The sequence below is a fragment of the Setaria italica genome, chromosome I, assembly GCF_000263155.2.
Source record: "Setaria italica strain Yugu1 chromosome I, Setaria_italica_v2.0, whole genome shotgun sequence".
NCBI classification, from domain to species: domain Eukaryota; kingdom Viridiplantae; phylum Streptophyta; class Magnoliopsida; order Poales; family Poaceae; genus Setaria; species Setaria italica.
The window spans coordinates 30,431,731-30,457,321 of NC_028450.1; the positions used below are offsets into that span (position 1 = coordinate 30,431,731).

The 25,591-nt window shown below is 43.9% G+C and overlaps 2 protein-coding genes across 2 annotated transcripts; one reads left to right on the forward strand and one right to left on the reverse strand.

Moving 5' to 3' along the window:
• The first annotated feature begins 7,868 nt into the window (after positions 1-7,868).
• On the forward strand, positions 7,869-13,360 carry LOC101771128 (acetolactate synthase small subunit 2, chloroplastic). The gene is made up of 12 exons (XM_004952994.3): positions 7,869-8,196; positions 8,367-8,580; positions 9,797-9,880; positions 9,996-10,064; positions 10,158-10,241; positions 10,323-10,478; positions 11,291-11,380; positions 11,646-11,750; positions 11,826-11,948; positions 12,028-12,180; positions 12,476-12,541; positions 13,015-13,360. The coding sequence occupies exons 1-12, from the start codon at positions 7,958-7,960 to the stop codon at positions 13,096-13,098; spliced, it is 1,467 nt and encodes a 488-aa protein (XP_004953051.1). The 5' UTR covers positions 7,869-7,957; the 3' UTR covers positions 13,099-13,360.
• Positions 13,361-18,003: 4,643 nt separating this feature from the next.
• On the reverse strand, positions 18,004-21,846 carry LOC101771919 (outer envelope pore protein 37, chloroplastic). Its single transcript, XM_004952996.3, has 6 exons — positions 21,249-21,846; positions 20,923-21,012; positions 20,404-20,574; positions 20,227-20,321; positions 19,315-19,435; positions 18,004-18,583 (listed from the first exon to the last, which is right to left on the reverse strand). Exons 1-6 carry the CDS (start codon positions 21,774-21,776, stop codon positions 18,452-18,454), a joined length of 1,137 nt encoding a protein of 378 aa, XP_004953053.1. The 5' UTR covers positions 21,777-21,846; the 3' UTR covers positions 18,004-18,451.
• Positions 21,847-25,591: the final 3,745 nt, after the last annotated feature.

Genomic DNA, 25,591 nt, shown 5'->3' on the forward strand with positions numbered 1-25,591 from the left:
CAGCGAATCATAAAAACCAATTGCACATAGGAACGGTCAGGCACTGGCGGAGCTATTGGCCAAGGTGGGCCACGCCCCCCTTGCCTAGCGACAGTTTATGAAGAGCCAAACATAACAACCCTCTCGTCCATTGACTCAGAAACATGCAATAACAATTTTAGCCAATTAGTACTCCCTCCATCTATTCCATCTATATTTATAAGGTATGATATGACTTGTCACGATTTTCCAAGTACCACTTTGATCATTTATTTATCTTATATTATATTGTTAATGGTTATAAACTTATAGTCATTGCAGAGTATATTTGATTACGAATCCAACCATATAAAGTATATATTATAAAAATAAAAAATTAATAGTTAAATTATTAATGAAAAATTGCAAAGTTTAAATCTTGGTATACGTGTGCGCTTTATAAATAAAAATGGAGGGAGTAGTTCATCTAGAATCAAACAGAGACCCTGTTCATGCCATAGCAAGACCTTGATGCAATCAATAGCTCAATGGTAATGTGTCCCTAACCTCCGCACCTCCGAAGCCCTCCCAAACCACTGCAAAGTTGCCTGCTTGTTGCTGCTAGTTGTCAGGTGTCGATAAGGTTGTTTATTTCAATTTTTATATGTTTATCTTGTTTCTAAGCCACGAGAATTTCGCCGGCACTAATTTTAAGCGGACTGTAGCCATCGGCCTCTCCTTGGATTGATCCGCCGCTGCGGTCAGGTTAAAAAATGCCCCAGTTTTAGCCCTAGTTTACTTCACCCCCAACTCCCAACTTTGGCATTATGCAAAAAGAAGATTCCCCATCACATCAAACTTACGGTACATGCATGGAGTACTAAATGTAGATGAAATTAAAAACTAATTGCACAGTTTTGTTGTACTTTGCGAGACGAATCTTTTGAGCCTAATTAGTCAATGTTTGGACAATAATTCACAAATACAAATGAAACGCTACAGTATGCTACAGTGCCAGCACAGTAATTTAGCACCTTCCAATTTGGCCAACTAAACAAGACCTTTAGGACCTGTCCTTGGACTCCCTGTTGGTCACGCGGACTGAGACCGAGTCTACTTAGCAGGAGTAGGTCACTACTCTACTCACTAGCACTTGCGACCCGCCAGGTGGGTCCGGTGGTGGGTACGGTGGCAGCTTCCTTGCCGTCGACGTTAGCAGCCGGTGTCCTCTGGCTGAGGATGATTATGCCAGATAATGTCGCATGTGGTTTGGACTTCCTCGTCATCATCATAATAATGGAACGGAACCCAACACCGAACCAATTCTTCCCCGTAGCCATGTCGGCCGCGCGCGTCGCCGTCGCGCGCGACCGCGAGCCAGCCGGCGCCGGCGCGTTGCGGGCTCGGCGAAAGCGCCAGTCGTCGTCCTGTCTCAAAGGTGGATGGAGCGCCAGCCGCTGAGCCACTCGTAAATCGTAACGCAACCGAGAGTGTATGCCAACCAACCTCGTGTAGTCGTGTTCCCCTTCGCTCTCGCAGGAAACCGGCAAGCGAGGAGCATCTCGAGCATGATCCACGCGGTGTGGGGGCTCGGCTACCGGCTGCCGCCCGGCGCCCGCCGCCATCGGCACAGTTCGTCTTCGATCGGGCGAGTCCCCTTGTCCTCCGTCCTTTGCTTTATAAAGCAAAGGGTCAAGGGATATATGGATATGGATATTATTGGCACCTACGACGTACGAGGGGTCTGCGATGATGCATTTGGTGGGGACGTGGTGGTGTTACGGGCGTGTCCGTTCTTGCAGCAGATCGGGACGCGCGGGGAGTGTGACGCGCACTCGTTCGTACGTGCCGAGAACGGTGGGCCAGGGAAGGTGAGAATGACTGAACTGACTGTTGTCGTCCGGTACTCTGGTTCCGCTCTTCCACGAGTCATCCTCCAGACGGTAATTACTGAGGCGATCAACCTTTCTGCGCATTCTTTACTGTTTCAGAAAATCTCAAGTTCTCAACGAGCACACTGTCTCCATCAATCTTTTGTTACTAGTTTTTGAACGAAACTCTCTCCATCAATCTGCGTCAATGGCGACGAAGACTTCGCTTCCAGGAGGCTTCGAGTCATGCAGATACAGTGCAGAGTGCACGACAGACAGTGCGATACGATGGAATACCTCCATTAGTTTTTTTTCGAAAAAAATCCATCAGTTTTGTTTCGGGACTTAATATGGTTGGCTAAGCTGGCCCAGCAAGACCATATCGGGCTTGTTGTTTTCTTTTGGGCCAGGCTTCCCTCAAATGGCTCTACTATTTTTCTTTTTGAGAAACTCAAATGGCTCTCTACTATGGACTATTAAACAATGGTGTGGGTCAAAACCGGCCCAAGACAGGCTTATGAGTGAACAGTAACACAAAATGATTTACTACGGATTCATAGAGCCACCTGGTAGGTTTTCTCAAACAGTTTCTCCATCAATTTTTTATAAAAACCTACTAAAGAGGTAATTTAAAAACGGCTCGAAATCAGGCAAAAACCCTACCAAGGGAAGGAGAAAAAAAAAATAGCTTCACCATCATATCGAGCCCATACGTTAAGTGAACATAAAATTATACCTTTAGCTAGCTAAAAAAATTGCAACCTGACTAAATTTTAGTTGGGTCTTAATCCGCTCATTCACCGTCATTCCGAGCCCATGCATTAGAGGGTTCTAGTCTTACCGTTCGTTTTTTTCGCTACGGAAGTCCCGAGACATAGTCTTGTCATTCTTTTTTCTTCACCATAGAAGACCCGACACGCGGCCTTGCCATTCTTTTTCTTTTTAGAAGACCGGTGTTCCCGGTCCACGACCGCGGAATCGACTTTTAATATCGGTCCCAAACTTCCCTTTACTACCGATTGTTCAACCGTACCGTTAATAAATTGGTACTAAAAGCCTGTTTGTTTCACATACTTATGCATAAGCAATTTAAAATAAGCAAATAAGTTGCTTACGAAACCAATCACTCTTACTTATGGAGTTGCTTATTATAAGCAAATAAGCAACTCTAAGCAACTCTTACTTATGGGGACTAAAAGGTGCACTTTATACCTCCTGCCCTCATTCAATGCACCCTATCTCTCTCTCCCCCCTCCCCCGTCACCACTCACCAGCTCGCCGGCCGCCGCGCCACCCGCCGCCGCCGGCCTCCGCGCCACCCGCCGCGTAGACCCGCCGCCGCTCCCTGAGCCGCCCGCCGCCGCTCCCGGCCGCCGCCGGCCCCCGGGATCGGGCATGTGCAGGAAGAAGAAGGGTGGGGAGGCAAATTGGAGGGGTAGCAACACAAGGGGCAAATATGACAATGTCCATCTCATAAGCAAGGGTATCCAAACAGCTAGACTAAAAATAAGCAACTCCAAATAAGCAACTTCAAGTTGCTTATAATAAGCAACTCAAACCAAACAGGCCCTAAATGGGTTCTTAGTACCATCTCACCTACACAGCTACACATCACATGTGATGAAGATAGATATACTTTTCTTTTAAAGTAACCCGTGGAGAGGCCTTTAGTACCGGATCATAACACTACCTTTCCACCTCCTTTGGGATTTCAAAATTGGACATGGTACTGTTGCTCAGACCTCCAAGATTGAAAAAACAAAACCCCACATGGTGCACCTAACAAAATCTATTGCAGGTGCAGCAAATTAAAGAGATAGCGCCACCGCCAGTGACTTTGGTAGCTCCTGCTGGGTGGATCTCTTTAATCCGCTTATATTCACCATCATAACAAACATTAGAGGCTTGTGGTCTTGTCATTCTTTTCCTTGACTACAGAAGACCCGAGCTCCGAGGTCCATTATAGTACGCACAAACCTCCAGAGATGAAAAGAAAGAAACAAACACGCGCGGTTAGCTGCACGTAATAACAAAAGCCATTGCACGTGACGTGCAGCAACAGAGATAGCGCCACCGCCGCACATGACACGAGGCAGCACCAATCTTTGGTCGGTAGTCAGGCCCAGAGGCGCGACGAAAGGCGGGAATCCTATCCATCTTCCGGAACGTGGGAGGATATTAACCTTCCAATATTTTAGATTCGTGCCACCTATCACATTAGACACGGTTCGGCGTGCATGTGGAGCAGCAGCAGGCGCACAGCGCAGCATGCAGGCTTGCAGGGACACGTGTCATGTCGCAAGTTGAGGGAGGTGGGTGGGATTCGAATGAGATTTCAAACTTCAGATCATGTTTTCTCGTACATTCAATTTGAAATCCATTTGAACCATAGCATTTTTAAATTAATGGGATAGAATGAGATCCAATTTGTTATTTTATGTTTTTTAATTTACTATTCAACCTTTAGTTCAACATTTTTACTACTCCCTCCAATTCTACAAAGCATGTCGTTTTGGACATGATCTCACATACCAAGAAGTTATTAATTAGGAGTCTAATTTCCAGCACGTGAAGTGCCAGCAACCACTCATAGTAATACTCCAAGCAAAAAAGATGGACTTGAACATTGAGTCGGAGGAAAGTTTCTTTGCTGGGTTCGATCTAAACCTGGAGGCTCCATTGGAAGATGCTATGGGTAAAGCTTTTCCTTCCTTTATTTTTCATTTCCTGCACAATCATTGTTTGAAATTTACATGTACACAAGTTCTGAATTGTAATATGTACTCTACTGTCAATGCTTTTCTAGGTGGATTCGATTTGAACTTAGAACCTCAAGATGATGGTATTGAAGATGTGATGGACTTGACCTTGGAACCTCAAGACGACGATGTTGACGGTGGGATTGACTTGAACCTTAATAACATTTTTTTAGGAAGGAAAGATCTTTCTGATGAAGATAAAAAAAGGGTCTACCAAACTTTGTTGGCAAGAAGCACGGACGACAAGCTCAAGGGACATGTAACCGGGGAAGTTGCCGAGCAATTTGGAATTCATATACACACGGTTTAGCGTATATGGGATCAAGGTAAACCATCACTTGATCAAGGCATTCCGGTTGATGTTTCTAGTAGAAAGCGTGGCAGAGTAGGCCGAAAGCCTATTCCATTGGATTTAGAAGTGTTACGAAATGCTGATCTTAAGGACAGAATGACGTTAGAACAAGTCTGTGCCATGTTGCATTGTAGTAAAAAGAAGCTGCTGGAATACATGCGTAAAGGTCTCATTAAGCGACATTCAAGTAGTATAAAGCCACACCTAATGGATGCAAATAAGAAAGCAATGCTACAATGGTGTTTGGATATGCTTGATCAAGATAGCTCGTCAAATGATCCAAAGTTTAAGGGATTGTTTGATGTTGTTTTCATTGATGAAAAATGGTGCTACCTTACTAAGAAATCTGAGAATTATTATTTGCTTCCAGAGGAGGATGATCCCTTAAGAACATGTAGAAGTAAGAACAACATTCCTAAATTAATGTTCTTATGTGTGATTGCTCGGCCAAGGTTTGATGAGAATAGGGTATGCATTTTTGATGGAAAGATTGGATGCTTTCCTCTAGTTACTTTTGAGGCTGTTAAGAGGAGTAGTGTTAACCGGCCAGCTGGGACAATGGAAGTGAAGCCGATAGCATCAATTAAAAGAGATGTCATTAGAGAGTTCATGATAGAAAAGGTTCTTCCTGCTATTCGAGCTAAATGACCATATGAAGATGTGAATAGGCCTATCTACATACAACAAGATAATGCACCTTCTCATATAGCACTTGATGATCCAATATTCTTGAAAGCTGCTAAGGAAGGTGGTTTTGATATTAGAATCATTTGGCAACTAGCAAACTCACTGGATTTTAATATCTTAGACCTTAGATTTTTCGTGCAATCCAATCAATTCAATATAAGAAAGTTGCCAAAACAGTTGCAGACCTTGTTCCAGTCGTTCAACAGGTACAATGTTTTTCATATTTTTACTTCAAGCTCTACTCAATTCATTATTACTACAACTACAATTGTTTCCATGAAACAGGCCTTTCAAGAATACTCTTCACGCAAGGCTAATCGAATTTATCTCACACTACAGCTAGTGTGGAAAGAAGCAATGAAAGTACAAGGTTCAAACAAGTTCCAAATCCCTCACACGAAGAAAGTAAGCCTCGAAAGATAAGGTCGCCTTCCTGTTCAGATTGCTTGTGAGCCTGAATTAGTTACTGAAGCCACTGCCAAGCTTGCTGCATGGAACATGTAGAAATATTTAGAACAATATTAGTATGTTACCTTGATGGTAGTTCTATATAATCTGATGGGCATTAGCATTAGAACAATATGATTATTTACCTTCTGCGTTTTGTTCATTTTCCTCTTGTGAGTCCGGCAACTCCGTGTCTCCGGCCATGGAGTCCGCCACAAAAAGAACTTCATTGGAGTCATCAACAGGGTCGTTGTTGACCTCGGCGACTTTGCGCTTGCTCTCAGCCAAGTCGTCAAGAAACTTGATGACACGCTCAGATAGCAAGATCATGTCACCATCCATCTTGTGTTCATTGAGGTCGGGGATGAATACGTTGCAGTCGAAATAGTCGAGACCGTACATCCAAGATGAGATCATGTATTCGCAGTGAATGAGACCACAACGATGACCTGGTCTCTTGCACGAGCATGGACCTTGACATCGTCCGCCTAGGCAAACTGGATGTCGAGCTCACCCATAGCCTCGGAGTCGTCGATGTCCTTTGCCAACTCGCCCATAGTGTCGGCGTCGTTAGTGTTCTTTGCGAGCTCTCCCATGGCGTCGGCATCGTTCAGCGCATCGACATCGTCCGCCTGGGCAAACTAAAGTCGAGCTCGTCCATGGCTGCGTGGACGCGAACAACAAGCACTGACGTCGGACGCGAGCGACGCACGCGAGAATAAGAGAGGAGTGGCCGCATGGGAGAAGAACGTTGCCTCGGGAAGACGAGAGTCAGCGAGCAACGCACGCGCGAGTAACTGACGCGGGAGACAAAGCACTAGCATTACTGTAGAATAGGCTCAAAAGTGAGAAACGACTAGTATTTCGCCACTTCCGCCACCACCTCCCAGCGACATGCTTTGTAGAATCGGAGGGAGTATATGATTTCAACATTTTAAATATGTCCTTTTCAACATTTTTGTATACTGTTTCACCATTTAATATATTGTTTCAACATTTTTAATATACTGTTTCAACATTTTTAAAGAAAATGCTGAATTAGTTTTTCCAAACTGTTGGATTAGTTTTTTAAGATGTTGATTCAGTTTCACAAAATGTTGAATCTTCTACTACAAGTATCGTGTTGGAAAAAACAAAATCAAATATTAACATAATGCACCATGCATGCATGCATGGTTTTTTTATCTGCATGCATGCGATGAGCGCTGGGCGCCTGAAGCCCTGAGCCTTGCATGTGCGCATGGGGCGCTGCATTGTCTGGTGGGCTATATGGGCTGTGCGATCAAAGGATATCGCACCGAAGATATGTAGGCACCCCCACGAAACGCGCCCAATGGCCAATGCCTTTCTAATGTGCAAAGAAAAAGGAGAACGACGGATTAGCCTAGCCACGGGCCACGGCGGCGCACCTATCCGCCGCTCGCGAACTGCTAAAACCCCGCGCCGCACGCTTTGTCGCTTTAACCTTTGGGTGGGCGACGGCAAAGCCAGGGCGTGCCGCGCGCGGGCGACGAGCGCGCAAGCGTGCCGCGCCTCGGCCTCGGCTTCGCCTCGCGCTCGACGTCAACGAGATACCGGAAGTAATCCGCGCGGTCCCGGTCGCGCACCCGGCCCGACGCGACGGCAGGTCACACCACCCGTGATCCCACATCACCGGTTCGCGCGCGGATCACACGCGCAGCGACAGCTTCCCCGGCTCGGCCTGCGCCGCTGCGGGGGCAGGCCCGTCATTTCGCCCGGCGCGGCGACGCCCCTTCATAAACCCTACGGCTAAACCAAGCCCACCAACCATCCGGCCACCGAGGCATACCGAGCAAGTACGCCCACTGGCCACTGCCCCCCAGGCCAGCAAGCCCCCGCCACCCCCCGAGCTCGTCGTGGGCATGGACATGTCCGTCGCTTCCTCCCACCACCTGCGGCCGTCGCCGGCCGGTCCGGCGCGGCGCCCTGGCTTCGCCGCTGCCGCCGCGCCGCGCGTGGCGCTCCGGCCCGGCGGTGCGTCGCCCCCGTCACGCGGCCGCTGCGCCGTCGCGGCTGCGGCGTCGGGCGCTGGGGGCGAGGCGGCTTCCGCCCCCGCCGCGGTGACGGCGGTCGCCCCCGCGGCCGCCGCCGCCAGGGACAAGTAAGCGCCCCCCCCCTCCCCCACGCCGAATCGTGGCGTCCTTGTTTATAATTTTTCGCGCCGCGCAGTGGTGGCGCGGTTACTGTTCGTGGACCCTCCGCTGCCCTTTTTTTTGTTTTAGAAAAAACTTGTTCCAATTGGGCTGGTCGGGTTTCTGGCGGCAAATGCAGGGTGCGGCGGCACACGATTTCGGTGTTCGTCGGGGACGAGAGCGGCATGATCAACCGGATCGCCGGGGTCTTCGCCAGGAGAGGCTACAACATCGAGTCGCTCGCCGTGGGGCTCAACAAGGACAAAGCCCTCTTCACCATTGTCGTCTCCGGGACCGACAAGGTGCTCAACCAAGTCATCGAGCAGCTCAATAAGCTTGTCAACGTCCTCAGTGTGAGTTCGCCACCCTGAAATTCCAGCAGAGTCATGCGAATTCATACTTGATTACTTGAAATTTCCTTTTAATTTGGTGTCTTGGGGTTCGAGCACATGGTGAGATTGTGTTCTGTGAGTATAGCTTGCTGAATGCCCTATCCCTTTCAGTCTGTTACAACACAATTTCCACTTTCGTGGAGCATCTTTTCTTAGTATAGTATACAAAACCTTTTGCTTTCCTGATTCGGCTGTAACCCTTTTTTGATATTCTGTTACTTTTCCCCATAGAATCACTGCTTCACAGTCATGTCAACATCAGGGACATACTTCGGGGGGTGTTTGGATACGAGGTGCTAAACTTTAGCAGGGTCACATCGGATATTCGGATGCTAATTAGAAGGACTAAACATGAGCTAATTACAAAACTAATGGCACAGATGGAGTCTAATTCGCGAGACGAATCTATTAAGGCTAATTAATCCATCATTAGCAAATGGTTACTGTAGCACCACATTGTCAAATCATGGACTAATTAGGCTTAATAGATTCGTCTCGCGAATTAGACTCCATCCGTGCAATTAGTTTTGTAATTAGACTATTTAATACTCCTAATTAGTATCCAAACATCCGATGTGACAAGTGCTAAAGTTTAGCACGGTACTATTTAATACTCCTAATTAGTATCCAAACATCCGATGTGACAGGTGCTAAAGTTTAGCACGGTGTTCCCAAACACCCTACTTCAAATGTGCATCGATATTATACGCATTGTCATGCACTTCCTCTGCGTGCACATATTCCTTTCTAGGCGGCGCCTGAAATGTGCATGTTATTATTCTGGTTGTGTAATGACTCAACAGTGACATTGTCATATCATGTTTACTGGGTTAATCATCACAAAAAAAAACATGACTTCGATATTTTGATGCGGTAGTTAGTTAGTTCAACTTTAGTGTTATCCTGTTGGCAAGTCTATATTCTATAATATAAAGCAGCCTTAGAAGTGGAATGTTTCTGAATTTTCTTGGCTCTTGGCAATGTTGATTTATTAGGGAAAAGTCTCTGAAAATTACTATATGGATCACCATTCCTGCACTATTTGTCCCAACTACCATTTAGATGGGTTTCAATACTGTGACATCTTCTTTCGGAAAAGTATTTACTACTTTTGCTATGTCGCAATAAGGACAATACCACTAAATATTTATTTTTTGTTTCGAACCATTAATGACAGGTCGAAGATCTATCTAAAGAACCTCAGGTTGAGAGAGAGCTGATGCTTATAAAACTAAACGTCAAACCTGATCAGCGCCCTGAGGTATGATATGGTGTTGACTATGTCTTTGTACCCCAAAAGTTGAAAAGCATACTCTATTTATGATACTCAATTACATGGTGAATCTTATTGCAGTGCTTCTTGTCATGTCTGACAGGTCATGGTTTTAGTTGATATTTTCAGAGCAAAAGTTGTTGATATATCTGATACCACCCTTACCCTGGAGGTTAAAAAACTCTCTAACCGGTGTACATATTTTGATTGGTATCCCTTTTTGTGCACTGAACTATGTGTATGATGCTTATTTGACCAACGTTAGGTAGCTGGAGATCCTGGAAAAATTGCTGCAGTGCAGAGGAACCTGAGGAAATTTGGAATCAAAGAAATTTGCCGAACGGGAAAAGTAATTTCTGAATATTCTTTCCTTACATGGATGCGATTATTGTTTTTCGTAGTGCTAATTCTTAATGCTCTACCTTCTTAGATTGCTTTGAGACGTGAAAAGATTGGTGCCACTGCCCGTTTCTGGCGATTTTCTGCTGCTTCTTACCCAGACCTTATAGAGGCACTGCCAAAAAATCCACTTACATCTGTAAATAGGACAGTTAATGGCAGTTTGGATCAACCATCCAATGCTGGGGTATGTTCCCTTTACCCTTCCCCCTTTAATTATGTCCTGCTCTATTTATAATTTTACAACACTTAGTTAGGATGAGAAATTGAGAACTGAGAAGATGCCTCTTTGTTTTCTTGAAGATGCATCTAAGCAATTTGAGCTGGACGAATTAAATAGAAAAAACCTGTCACATCAGTAATACCTATTCACTTAACCAAATATGGTTAAACTTATATGCTAATGGATAAAAGTGCTGATAATCACCTATTATGTTTAAGCAATTACCTGCAGTGATGCAGAGATAATAGTTTGCTGGACCTAATGTGTTTGAATAATTACCTTGAGTCTTGTGAAGTGGTTAGGGCTAGTTCACCAAAGATAATACATTTTTGCCAGTGCATGATACTACTTTCAGAAGTCACAAAATGCACTATAATAATGCTCTTATGAGTTATCAAGCAATAACTGAAGGTACATACTCCATATTTGCATGCATCAATAACTTTCCTGATGGACGAGTCATTGCAGTATGGCCAGTACCATGACAACTGGTACATTAAACTTGTGAGGTGTGGACTGTACATATTTTCTATTACGTTAATGCGGGAACATATTGTTGGGTGTTGCCCGCCATAGTGCACAAACATACATAAACAGCACTCCTAATGGGTGAGCCATTGCAGTCCTAGTCATAGTTCACATTTGCCCAGTATGTAAAACTTGGGCTAATTACTAATATCATTAATGAAATTGTTCAGCCATTGAATTAATGTGATGCGATAGTACAATCTATACATTTGTATAACATATGTTGTTTTGACTTTTGAACTGTTCAGGGTGATGTTTATCCTGTGGAACCTTATGAGAGCTTATCGATGAACCAAGTACTTGATGCCCATTGGGGTGTTCTTGATGATGATGATGATGTAAGTTTAGAGATTTCCATCATGTGATTAGTGTCTAGTGCTATATAGAATGTATTGATGTATGCATAATTGCATCCTGAATCTAATTCTAATGTGACTGTAGTGAGTTCTCATTTACCAATTACCACTTTCATAATGTGTGCAAAAAGTCAATCATAGGCAAAGCCTATATAGCTTTAAGCAATGGTGAAACCGCTAGTCTGCATGTTTATGTATACCATAGTTATGGAACAGCTGCTAACTAGTACTGATTTTGTTTGGACAGTCAACTGGACTTCGCTCACATACCCTCTCCATCCTTGTGAATGATTGTCCTGGTGTCCTCAACATTGTAACAGGGGTCTTTGCTCGCAGGGGCTACAATATACAGGTTTTCCTTATTGAAAAGTTATCTTTCTTCTTGCTAGTTCCAGGCTAGTTATTAATGAGACGAACTTCTCGTCAGAGCCTTGCTGTTGGCCCAGCTGAGAAGGAAGGCATTTCACGTATTACAACAGTCGTTCCTGGTACTAATGAATCCATTGAGAAGTTAGTTCAGCAGCTTTATAAGCTTATTGATGTGCATGAGGTGAGCTGTATGTAACTTTTATCGAAATCATTTGTGGTTGCAGTTTGATTATGTTAACATAAACATGTAACCCCTGCAGGTTCATGACATTACTCACTTACCTTTTTCTGAAAGGGAGCTGATGCTTATTAAGGTTTCTGTAAACACTGCTGCTCGGAGGGAGATCCTAGATATTGCTGAAATCTTCCGAGCGAAACCTGTCGATGTTTCTGACCACACAGTTACGCTGCAGGTTAGCTTCCTAATAATTGTGTTTCTCCCAGATTTACTTCAGTGGCTTTACCAACACTGATCATAGTAGAGTCAGTGTTAGAACAAGCTTTGCACACAATCGACAAATTAGATCATGGTGTGCTTTTACCATTTTCTTTGCCAGAGCACTCTTTTAGTATGACAGCAACATTACCATAGAAACACTGAGTCTGTGACACCACCATTATTCTTCATCCTGCTTTATCTCGCTGCTTCCAAGTTATTGGCGTGTTGCAAAACTCTTACATAATGGATTTCTTATTGATAATTTGTAGCTCTCTGGGGATCTTAACAAGATGGTTGCATTACAAAGGTTATTGGAGCATTATGGCATTTGTGAGGTATGTGTGCTTTTTGTTTGGCCACGTTTGTTACTTTATTGTTTTTCTCATGTACCTGTGAAACAGACATTCCTTTCAAAGATTAGTTATGAAACAGAATCTAACTACTCTAATAATGTCAATCAAAGCATTGTGCGCAACATTGCACATGGTTAATAACAATGTTCCAAATACCCAGAGGTGTTTTCTTAGCAGCCAATTGACATTTGGCAAGCGGGATCATTTCTAGATTTCGTTAGCCAATTAATAATCTAATTGATTCATCTGCAGTTAGAGAAAAGGGAAAATCTTTGCGGCTACTAAAGCATTCCCAATCAGTTGTGCACCTGTTTTATCACGTTGGATCGATACGTTAGCTTTCCTTTCTCTGCAAAGCAATTGCTCTATGCTCTCTTCGATTTTACACCTACAATCTTAATAGATGTTTTTTCCTCGCCCCCTTGGTCCTCACCTTTGTGTTGCACACATGGCAGGTCGCCAGAACAGGTCGTGTGGCGCTGGTCCGCGAATCCGGAGTGGACTCCAAGTACCTCCGCGGCTTCTCGCTCCCGTTGTAGCCCGGCATTTGTGATGATGGCCCAGCAAAGCGCGTGCCTGGTTGCTAGAGCAGATTGTGTAGGGAACCCTTGTTCGGTTTTGTGCATCTGCAGGACTTGTTTCTTTCATTTCATTTCGTCGACTCCTTGACTTTCTTTCTTAATAATATGCTCCTTGGTGGACGCAAGCTGAGGTTGTATGGAGGTGTTTGGTTGCCGCACTGGTAACATTAACGGGACTGAAAATAAATCACAGGAGCATTTGAGGTGGGATCGCTGTTTACAGGATTTGTTTGGTTGGACAATGTAACGGTATTAGATACCGGTACAACTATTTGGTTTGCAACTCAGGTATCGGAAGACAATTTTCAAATTTAACAACTATTCATGAGATCAAACATAGCAACTAGCATATCTCTGCAGCCTCACGATGCAAATAATATTCAACATAGACTGAAAGCTAGCCAAGGAGACATAGGTAAAATGAGATACTTCAAATGGAAGACAACAAGCATGATCAGCACCCTTTTGATCTTCAGATTCGTTGTTGCTTGATTGCTGATCTTCCACTTTCTATCTTCTCTCCTCTACAAAAATGGTGAACAGTTAAGGAGGTGTTATATTTTTTTTAAAATAATGGTATATCGATTCATCAACAATGTCCAATAAGATGTACTTCTAGTTGATCGAATTTTCTGCTCAAGATCAGCATCCTTAACTTGCAAACATATAACAACATATACTAGAATATATTGGCATGATATATCTGTAACCTTGGTTGGATTCTTGTGAAAGAACCAGCATCTGAATTATGGTAGTAAATAAACATCTAAAACAAGATAGCAAAGTGTCACATACCACCAAGCAATTGGTCACAGGGAACAAATAGCATAGTTCTTTACTACTTCTCTGAGAAGCATCATCTAAAGAATTGTGAATGACATTGCCATAGGATCAGCTTTTGAATGCAAAGCATGCACTGAATATTTGTCTAGGTTTAAGGGTTGTTTTTTTTTTGGAAAATAACGATTATCTTTGCGCCGAACCGAGTAACACCGTCAACCTTCAATAAGTTAAACAGAATCTCACCATGGCAAATTGTTTTGCTGACATCACTAATCATGTCTCATGCCTATCTAGCTAGGGCTAGAAAAAACTATTACGAGTAATACTACAGGAAACATGTGTCTGCAATGTTATCTTTTTGATTGAACTACCGAGTCCTGACAGAGAATGTAACTTGCTTTAATTTCAATCAAATAAAGATGCATGAGCTATCCTTACGTAACCAACGGGGAGCTACTGTTATCCTGATTTCACTCACAATATGAAAACAAAGGTACCACCAATGGCTCTCAGCTAACCATATCGAGCATATTTAGTTTAACCATGTTAGGAAAAAGAAAAAAAACAACCTAACATCTAATTTACCAGCAAAGATCTGTTCCTCTATTATGAAGTATCTTGACACACAAGTATACGAGTTTACTTGTACTAGACCACAAATTAACATGCATAATTGGAGCAGTGATGCAAAATTAGGAATCTGATTCAAGGCAAGGACAAGAAGTGATTAACTGCACACTGTAGTCATGAATAGAAGCAAAAAAAAAAATCAGAACTAACTGTAAAAAACATACAATCCACAGATCCATCTTGAGTTATCAACCACATCATCAACAATACCTTGATTCAAGAAATCAATTGACACAAAACTAGATCAAACAAGGGGAATTTAGAGAGATTGAAGAAAGGGGAAGATATCTCACATGTGGAGGAAGATAGGCAGAACTCACCAAGGGTGGAATATCGGTGGTGCACATCGATCTTCCCGTAAGTAAAACGGATGGTGGCCGAGCTCCTCCTCCTCCTGTCCTTGGGCTTCCTTGCCCTCGGATCTTTCTACATCCTCTGAAAAAGAACCTAGGTTAGGGTTAGGGTTAGGAGAGAAACTGCTCTGGATACGTGGACGAGGAAGAGAGGGAGTGAGAGGGGGAAGGAGCAGTGCTCACCGTGGTGGTGTGTGGTCGCCAGCGAAGCTGCTCACGTGGAGTGGCAAGGGCAGCGCACGGCCGGAGGAACGGTGTCGGGGAAAAGAGAGGGACAACACCAAGGGGAAAAGAGAGGGGTGACGTCGGGGAGCGGTATCACGATGCAATACCGGGGAGGGAGGGGTGTTGGCCGTTATCTGGTTACGGGTAATCAAATTACGGAGGAGGTTGAAACAAACGTTATCGCTTAACGTTACGTTACATTTTCACGAACCAAACACCTCCAATATATATCCCGTTGACAGTCAGAATAAGATGCATGTGTATCCTCTTGGTTAAGTTGGGAGGGATGTGGACAGCGTCCAAAATTAACTGGCCCGTATTTTCCTATCGTTCATTCTGTTCATGGTGATTTGGCAAGAAATTGCACATCTGGAGGAGAAATGGAGGGCTGCTCTCACCTCTGGACTGCGGCTTGCGCGTATGCCCCGCGGTTTCGCTGTTCCGCATCTCTGTAGCCCATGGGACTATCGGAGTCTGAGACCCCTGTGGGCTGTGGGCAAATCGACTGGCACGGCGCGCGCGCACTGGCGCGTGTTCTTGCTGCTCGTGGAGACGCTGCTCTGCTGCCCAGCCCAGCACACGCACGGCACTGGGCTAGCTGGTGGTCGCTGCTTTGGGGCCCAGTGATCGATCGCACGCCATCTTGGGCCAATCGGCCCGGCCGGAGGCCGTGCAACTGTCTATGTTGTGGCCTGCAAAAGGAAAGGAGCCCAGTAGCCCACAACAGAGCGGAGGAGATCGGAGGGGAGAGGTCGTGGCAGTGGCATACGCCCCCATCCGGCAGGAAAGTACGGGAACGTAAGCGAGGAAGAATCCAGACTCTCCCTCGACGGCCAAGGGCGGGCGCCGATCCGAATCCGATCGCCGGAAAAAGAGGAGGAGACCACCGGCGGCTGAGAGGGTAGCGGCGACGGAGGGATGACGCGCGGGAAGCAGAAGATCGACGCGCAGCGGCGTAACGCCGAGAAGAACCAGAAAGCCAAGGGGTCCCAGATCGAGGCCCGCGCCGTCGGCCTCAAGGTTGTCTGCCCCATCTGCAAGGTAAAGCCCCTCCCCCGATCGCTGGCCTAACTGCCTAACCACCTTCGCGACTTGCCGCCTGGACATGCTGGGTCGCCTGGGTAGCAGATCCGGTCCATCCGCCCGATTTCCCCGGATTCGTGTTTTTTACCCAAAATTCAGGCGATAGAACAGTACCTACCGCGCCGCCACGAAGACCAAAGTAACCGGTCTATGCCAGTAAAATCAGTGCTAGGAAATTGAAATGTTACTTGCGGATTATCATCTTATTGCTCCCAGCCGGATTTTGATAGTAAGCAGCCTGTTTGTAGGCCAACCGTCCACATATGTTCTTCCAATCTCCTTTTATTTGAGCCCTAGGAACTGGGAGTAGTAAGATACCGTAGCTATGATGATGAGTACGTAGAAGTAGGATCTCTTACTGGTTTGTCTCTGAGTCTTGCTAGTAGTTAGTAGCAAAGGTGCCACATGAGCTTCGCTGCAACCTGCCATGAATTGATCCCATGAGTAAATAGACTTTTATCACCCTTTTCCCCAAAAGTAGAGTCAAAATGCAGTCCTGTTGCTGAACCTTTTGTGGGTTTGTCAAAACTTGTTTGAGTTGTTTCAGCTCTATACCACTCTTCCATTATGAGTAATTTCTTCATAAGTTCATAACACACAGATTATTATTGAACATTGGCTCTCATCTTCCATATTATATAAATTCCATCGAACTCATTAAGGAAAAAATTGCAGGTTCATTATGCCTTATCCGGCTGCCATGCTTTTTACATGGGTAGTTGTTGCACTTGAAGGAATGTACCTGCTTACGCAGTGTTGCTATTTGTGTAGGTACAATTGGCAAATGAAAAACAGCTGACTGATCACTATGGATCGAAACATCCCAAGGAGAAACCTCCAAGCACATCAAACGCCTAATACATATTTGCTGGCTGTGATGCAGAAGCATAGATTCTGCTTTGGCTGGTTTGGGGATCCGCTCCATGCTTGGACCTCAACGTCAATTCTACTTCATAGTGTGCGCATTTCACCTTGTTTCAGACAAGAGCTTTGATAAGCATGTGCGTTCCTACAAGTACATCGTGTGGTCATACTGACAGTGTATCTCCTAACTGTTGGTACCTTGGATAAGAGAGTGGTAATATGTCATGGTCACTCCTGTTACCCTGGAAGCTTGATGTTCCTCTTGTTGCTCTGTTCCATGTTATACAGCGTGTTCGAACGGCTGCTGCTGCCGCTGCACGCTGCACGCTGCAGCTGCTCTCACCCGAGCAGCAGTAGGCAGCTGCAAAGCAGCGCCCCGAACACGCTGATAGTCTAGTCGCCAAAAAATTCATATAACTTTCGAAAGCCTTAGATTTAGCACATAGTAATTGGGATCGTTGCACTAGATGAGATGATTTTCTTTTGAAGTGTTGTCTTCTCATGCTAAAAATACATTCATTATGATTTTCGTTTTGAAGTGTTATCTTCTCATGCTAACTTATCACATTCATAAAGGCGCTCGGACCTTTGGTGCAAATTGTTTGTTTCGAGTCCGTTAGTTTGTTTCTCATTGCGAACTGGTTAGATCTTCAACATATTTTGATTTGTGTTCAAGGGCATGTTTTGATGAACCGATATTTGAGCCTGCTAAGAAAAGATATCATAGGGCATACGTCAAAACTAATTTGTCAACACGAACGGAAAAAACAAATACAGTTGTTTAATCCTGCATGTAATTTTGATATTAGATAATTCTTATAGGACGAGTGATGGAAAATGTTGTTTAATTTTCTTGATGGGCATCGCCCATTTCTGTTCTGGACCATGTGACAATAAGCTGAGGTCAAACGAGAGAACATGCTCCTTATTTTCCCCTAATTTCTTCAGGAATTAATTAACTTCATTTGAAGTTCCTGCATTTTAAACAGGCTCGACAATTGGACATAATGTATGAAACAATCATCCAGCACAACTCTTACATAAATCCCCAAATTCCTAGCCTAAACGGAGCCCCCACTGCTGCAGCTTCCCAGCTCTACCCAATTAAGCCATCAAAAGAATTAAGTACAATCTCCCTGCGGGCAAGACTATGATCCCATTGAATGAAGAGGTCATACACGCTGCAAACTTTGGTTAACCTTGATCTTCAGTACGCTTACATAAATTTGGATTGCTTCTGGCGCTGAAGACTATGTACAATAGTTGAATGTGGTAGATAGAAAGAGCTCATGGAATGTTGGAGTCATTGCTGACCTACTGCAACAAAAGGTTGGCCGAAGCCTTTTGAATCTCCATTTGGTAGCTTTACCAGGTTACAGATCCCATCGTCTCTTCACATTAAAGAGGAAAGCAGGATTTTGGAAATTATCCTGAGGTACTTGAAGCATAAGCTGAAGCTTTGTTTTCATTGGCGCAGTCTTTGTTTTGCCCCCCTCTTCTCCAACCTAACATCAAAAGCATGCCACAAATTCATGTATTGCTCAGGCAGGTCATATGCAATTCAAGCCGTCAGAAGGCAATAATAGCTTCAGTGTAGATATTACTAGTCACAGATGTGAAGTCAGGGTTCGCAAGCATCAGCTATAAAAAATTGAAACGATTCACAATATTCTCAAATAGCCGTTTCACCAAAGGCCTCAACGAGAAGAGACCAATCATATCTCCACAGCTTTAAATGTGTGCAAATATGGTAGGGCTTCGGACTACTGACAGAAATCTACCACCTTAGCAAGTATAGCTGAAACCACCTAGCCTACGGAATTTTCCCCACAAGCATAGCTGACAGATAGTCTTATACATAGCAAATATTACACTCCATTTAGCAGTTTTCCATAAGGATGTCACGTTTGTCACCTTGAATACATTGTAACTAGGGGTGGTAATGGATCATGGCCCTCATGCGGTCTGCCTCCTTCACAATCCAACTTAGCCCAATCTATTTTTAGCTCAAAAACATATAGTATTTTAGCCCAATCCTTGTTAAGCCCAATCCTTAAATTTGCTAGACTAGATAAGAGGGCCCTTTACCACCCCTAATTGTAACAAAGGGTGCAATAACTAATGAGGAATGAAGGGTGAAATGCTTCAAATTAATCTGCTCAACCACTCCATAACTTATAAATAAAGCAGCATATGCTGTTGAAGCATAAAAACAGAGTAACTGTAATGTACATACCCAAAGGGAAGCCCATCCAACTCGCACCTCAGAATCATAACCAGCTTTCACTTTGAAATTTTTACCCAATGTATGCTTATAAACAGCATTCCAGTCATCAGTCTCAAAGTTGTAACGATAGCTGAAAAGAGGGGAATCAACTTTTTAAAGATCCACTGGAAAACAAGCCAACTGTTGAAATAATCAAAAGTAATGAAAGCAGTCAAGCACCATGCAATAATCCGTCGAAACCATTGAAAATTTTTCAAACTTAACATTGGCATTTGGCAAGATGAATGTCCATAAGTGCTAGCAACTGTTCAGATTGCGTTAAGTCAAAAAATAGTAAGAAAATGATCAACAAAAGGGGAGAATGACACTCGAGAAGCCAAATAGCCAATTATGCTTGTGCTTGATTAATTATGCTTCTCAAGTTCATAACAAGATAGTTAGCAAACAGAACACTGCAGGCTTAAGATCCATGAACACGACTAACATATAAGCATCAAGCAGACCATGTAGCTGACAGACATCCAAGAATTTGGATAGTAGCATAAAACATGCTGAACACGTGTAAATATGATCTTTTGTATAAAATAAATGTACTAAGAAGATGATGCTTATGCAGAAGTTGCACCATGCAAGTGTGTCTTTTGTCCATTTTTCAAATCCTTCAGGTTTACTGAAGCAAAGTTTCTGTGCAGATAAAGTAATTCAGTTTTTCTTTCTTTGCTGAAATCTTCTTGGTGATTTCATTAATGAACATATCGTCAGGAAAACTCTGTTAATTTTCGGTGAAACAGAAAGAACACAAATGCAATTTGCATAATATGTACTGGAAGCAGCTTGAGAAATTAAAGATCTGAAGCATTAACAGTGTAAAATGTTTAGCTGATGCATTTATTAATGGCCATGAGAACAATGTAACCTCACCTCAATTTATCAGAAGGGCCAAAACGCCTTTTGAAGTCTATGGATACTGCATTGGAAGGCAACGAGACACTTGGAACCAAAGTCAATTTATTGTCCTGCCACGGAAAAGGTATGAACAAAATCAAATTAAGCAGAGACCTATAAAAATAGAATAAAGGAAGGGATTAGATAGATCACCTTATAACAGTATCTTAGATCAACATTATTTCCATCATACTGGGCAGTAAGAACACCATCCAAGAAATCAGATTTCGCAATTCCATATACGGACAACAGTTTCTCCTCCTCTTCATTTCTCCTCTCTTCCACTGAAACTTGACCAATAGGAAAGTGGAATGTTGCCCTCGGCTGCCATATAAAAAGGAGAAATCTTTACATTTAATAGGGATGTGTTAGCCAAAAGAGAAATGGATGAATTCTTGCCTCCTAAATCATAAATGTCTACATTTTTCACAAAATCTCCTAATTGCAACTCCTAATAGTAGTATTTATAGTAGTTCTCAAGGATAGAAGTGGTACCGGAGCTCATGTGAACTTACCAATTGCAACTTTAAAGATCAAAGATTTTTTTTTCTAATTGTATAAAATGGCAGCAAACTAATAGGATATATCTGAATCTCGTTGCAATTGCTTAGTCTATTTGATAAATGATGAAAATAAAATTGTGTCACCTGCTGCAGGAATGTAGATACTCACCAGACCACCGTAAGGCACCAAAGATGACAGCTCGAGTTTATACAATGGGTCACCCAACCTAGTGATCACCGAAATTTCCCCTTTTTGCAGCTGAGAAATCAAGGAAAGGGACATCAAACCAGACGAAAGGAAGATATGGGCAACTCAACTCAACAGACTGTAAGCATGATCTACTGGATGAAAGACATTAAGCAAAATAAGAATTCTATATGCAGGTAACACGCCAAATACAAATGACTATATGATTACACGAAAAAAAAAATGCATGTATGGTTACCTGACCACTTTCTAAAAGGCGTTTCGAATCAAAATAAGGGCGTAAATACCTTGACATCGTGCGAGCCACGGAGCCGGACGGCGCCGCCGGGGAGCGCGGCGTCGCCGCTGAGCAGCGCGTTGCGTTCCTCGACGTCGTACAGCACGGAGAAGTGCTTGGTGATGAGCCCCAGGAACGGCCTGGCGAAGAGGTGCTGCAGCGGGTCCCCTTCCTCCCCTCCCCCTTGCCACTGCCCCTGCGGGTCGCTCTGGAAGGAGAGCCGCAGCTTGGCGAGGCCCCCCGCGAGCTTGCACGACACCTTGTTCGCGAACACGCCCTCCTCGCTGTCGTACTCCGTGGTCACCCGCAGGCCCGGCAGCCGCCGCGACCGCGGAACCACAGGCTCCGGCGGCGGAGGCGGAGGAGGAGGGGGAGGTGGCGGCGGCGGCGGTGGGGGCGGACAGAGGAAGGTGAAGGGGCCGCGCAGCCCGTTCAGCCATGGAGGCAGGTTGATGTTGAGGTTGAAGGGGTTGGGGTTCTGGGCGGTGGTGGTGGAGGCGGATGAGGAGGTGGTGGTGGTGGCGGCGGCGGTCGCCATGGAAGGCGGCGGAGGAAGCGAGGCGAAGCGGCGGAGTCGGAAGAATCGAATGGGGGACGAGGGAAGTGGAAAATAAATTCGAGTGGGATTCGGGGACCTAGGAATCCTGGGTCGGCGGTTTTCGATTTAGGACCCTCGATTGTTTGGTTATGCTACTGCACATTTGCTGGTTTGCATTGCGCTTGCGTGATTCGTCGTAATGGCTTTTTTAAAACTCGATTTAAAACGTGAATTGGTACCGTAGATTTGTACGTGCACAAAAAAGTTTCTTTATAAGGATATTGGATACATGCTGTTGGCGTTTTTCCTAGCCAACAGTGCGCTAGCTTGCGCATAGATCAGGATGTCACCTCGTCGAAGCTCCTACTCTCGACCGGTCAGATCGATCAGGTCGGTCCAGTATAGGGGCGTCACGAAAATCTACGTCCACCATCTTGGAAGGGATCCCGTCAGAGATGGTGAATTTAGGGTTGCTCTGAGATCGGTAGGTCGCATAGAACGTCCTCAACCGCTGTCGGGATGAAGGAGAAAAGTAAAGGGTTGAAAAAGCTAGGATTCGAAGATAAAAAATAGATAAAAGCGTTTGTCGATTGGGTTGATTGCCGTCAATCGGCCAAGGCCTTTTATATTTATAAGGGTGCGAGGTCTTTTCCCGCAAGAAAGTCCCGTTTTAACTCCAATTCGACAAGGACTCCAAAATTCGTCTCGGACTCGAGGCGGTCAGTCGGGACCACCGGTCAGACCGGTGGGTGCGTGCCAGACCGGTTACAGCGACCAGACCGGTCAGACCGCCCATGGAGACCAGTCTGACCGGCTGGTCCAACCCGGTCGGCATTGCTGCCACTTTTAGGCTCCAACACATGCCCCCTTGTTTCTTGGTAAAGCTTACGTATCAAGAAATAAAATAAGCGTCAGGACGATGAATTCCATCGGCCACTTGTCTAAGGGCGATATTTCAGAATATCGGCCATATTGCTTCAAGCATTTTGCCAAACACTTGGATGATACCTCTTCAAGTATCTTCCATTCAGAGCTCTAGGTAGCTGAAATACATGCAATGTCTTTACCATATAGAAATTCCCACGAAGCACACTTGTAATTTTATATGGTCCTTCCCAACCTGGAGACCACTTTCCAAATTCATTGCTCTTGGTTCCTATAGGTAGAATCGTCTTCCAGACCAGATCTCCTACCTGAAATGTCTTGGCCTTAACAAAATGCTCTAGCTACCCGAGTTTTGTCCTTTTCAATTTCAACTAAAGCCTTCGTTCGCTTGTCGGTCACCTCATCAATATTATCCATCATTAAAGCATAATAGGTGTCAAAATCAAGATCATTTTACTTAGCCAACCTATATGCACTCAAATTCACCTCAATGGGTAAAGCGACTTCTTGACCATAGGCAAGCTCAAAATGAGTAACTTTAGTGGCACCATGTCTAGAAATACGATGAGCCCATAAAACTTCAGATAATACCTCATGCAATCTTTTAGGATTGTCTTCTATCTTCTTCTTAATGAACTTAATTAAAATCTTGTTGATAAACTCGGCTTGACCATTAGCTTGAGCATACTAAGGAGATGAATTGAACAATTTAATTCCATAAGGTTCCACAAACTCACGCACTTCCTTAGATATGAATGAAGTTCCCTCATCTGTAGTCAAAGTCTGTGGAATGCCGAATCTGTGTATAATATGCTATTTAATGAACTCAATCACCTTCCGATGTGTCATGTTCTTAAGGGGAATTGCTTCAGTCCCCTTGGTGAAATAATTAGTAGCCACAATCACAAAACAATGTCCCTTCAATGAAGAAAGATGAATCTTGCCAACAAAATCCAATCCCCATCCTCTAAACGGCCACGGTTTGATAATTGGGTGCATCAATGAAGCAGGCACCAATTGAATATCTCTAAATTTCTGACACTCCTAGCAACCTTTGTAGTAACGAAAGCAATCGGCTATCATATTAGGCTAATAAAAGAGCTCGCCTAAGAAGTCATTTCATCACACGAGCCAATTGATACGTACCACAAATTCCTTCATGTACCTCTGCCATGGCCACTTTGGCCTGATTAGAACCCAAGCATTTTAAAAGTAAACCATCGACAATCCGACGATATAACTCATCATCAACCAAAGTGAACTTGAGTGCTCAACATCGGATTTTCCTATCAACTGAACACTTAGGATTCTATAAATAATCAATAAGAGGTTTTCTCCCGTCATCCATTTCATCCTTAGCAAGTTTGGAACGCTCCATGGCCGAAGTGGGAATCTCACCAGACGTACCGGTCAGACCGGCTGTCTGGGCGGTTAGACCGGTTTCGAAGGCCGGTTGGACCGGTTCCTCCAGGATATAACCCTCAGCCTCGTAAAGCGCCAGCTTTTTCTTGTGAAAATTTCTTTTCTGAATGTTATAGCCAGATGCTTGTTGTGCTAGAGAATTAGCCCTTGGATTCTCTTCCCGTGGTACGTGATAAATAGTAAATTCATCCATGCAAGATATGATGTCTAGATATTTATCAAGATAGATATTTAAAAACCCATCCAAACACTAGCATACCTTGTGTACTTGTTGTACCACCAGTAGGAAATTTCCATAAGCTTCAGCATGTTTCACCCCATCTCTTGCAAAATCTCCAAACCGAATAACAAAGCCTCATATTCAGTTTGATTATTTGTACACTTGTGATCCAATCGGCTAAGAAACTCAAAAATAGCTCTGTTTGGTGAAATAAGAACCACACCAACGCCGCAACCACTCTTGCAAATTGATCCATCAAAGTACAATTTCTAAGGGGTAATAGTGATATAACTGACATTTAAATCAAGTTGCTCATCAATTCTATGCTCAATGATACAATCAGCTACAATTTGACCTTTCATTGATTTCAACGGATCACAAACCAGATCATATTCAATGAGAGAATAAACCCATTTTCCAATTCTACTACTCAAAATAGGTTTTTACAAAACTTAATTATGTCGGTTTGACAAGCCACTATGCAAGTATTTAATAATAAATAATACCTCAACTTGGTGCAAGCATGATACAACGATAAGCACAACTTCTTAATAAAAGTGTACCTTGTTTCGGCATCCAATAACCTTCTACTCACATAGGTAACAATATGCTCCTTCCCCTTGATCTCCTGAGTCAAAACAACCCCAATAACACCTTTTTCAGCTGCCACATATAGTTTAAAAGGAATACCATGTTTCGGCCCCAAAAGAACGGATGGTGAAGATAAATAATTCTTGATTTCCTCAAAAGCTTCTTGCTATTTTGCCCCTAAGTAAAATTAGCTTCATTATTCAACCAAAATAAAGGAGTAAACGCATTTACCTTCCCAGACAAGTTACAAATAATTTTTGTCAAATAGTTCACCTTGCCCAAGAACTTCTGCAACTCTCTTTTGTAAGTTGGAGCTTATAGTTTCCTAATAGATTCAATTTTCTTAGGGTCAATCTCAACATCTTTCTCATGCACTACAAAGCCCAAGAACTTCCCAGCCGATACACCAAAAACACATTTGAGTGGATTCATTTTTAAACCATATCGACGCATTTTCTCAAACGCAAGCCTCAAATCAGCTAAATGGGATTTCGACCTAGCCGATTTAACCACAATATCATTGATGTAAACTTCCAACACTACTCCAAGCAAGTCATGAAAAATCAAATTCATAGCCCTTTGATTAGTAGCACCAGCATTCTTTAAACTAAAAGTCATAACGATCCATTCAAATAAACTAACAAATATTGGACACAAAAAGGCCATTTTCGATATATCCTTTTTGGCCATAAAGATC

Coding starts and splice junctions, on each gene's coding strand:
- LOC101771128 (XM_004952994.3), top strand. CDS start 7,958: ATGGACATGTCCGTCGCTTCCTCCCACCACCTGCGGCCGTCGCCGGCC. Junction 10,479..11,290: donor ATCAACCATCCAATGCTGGG/GTATGTTCCCTT, acceptor TGAACTGTTCAG/GGTGATGTTTATCCTGTGGA. Junction 12,181..12,475: donor ACCACACAGTTACGCTGCAG/GTTAGCTTCCTA, acceptor GATAATTTGTAG/CTCTCTGGGGATCTTAACAA.
- LOC101771919 (XM_004952996.3), bottom strand. CDS start 21,776: ATGGCGACCGCCGCCGCCACCACCACCACCTCCTCATCCGCCTCCACC. Junction 20,322..20,403: donor ATCTAAGATACTGTTATAAG/GTGATCTATCTA, acceptor TTTCCGTGGCAG/GACAATAAATTGACTTTGGT. Junction 18,584..19,314: donor TTGGATGGGCTTCCCTTTGG/GTATGTACATTA, acceptor TTTTGATGTTAG/GTTGGAGAAGAGGGGGGCAA.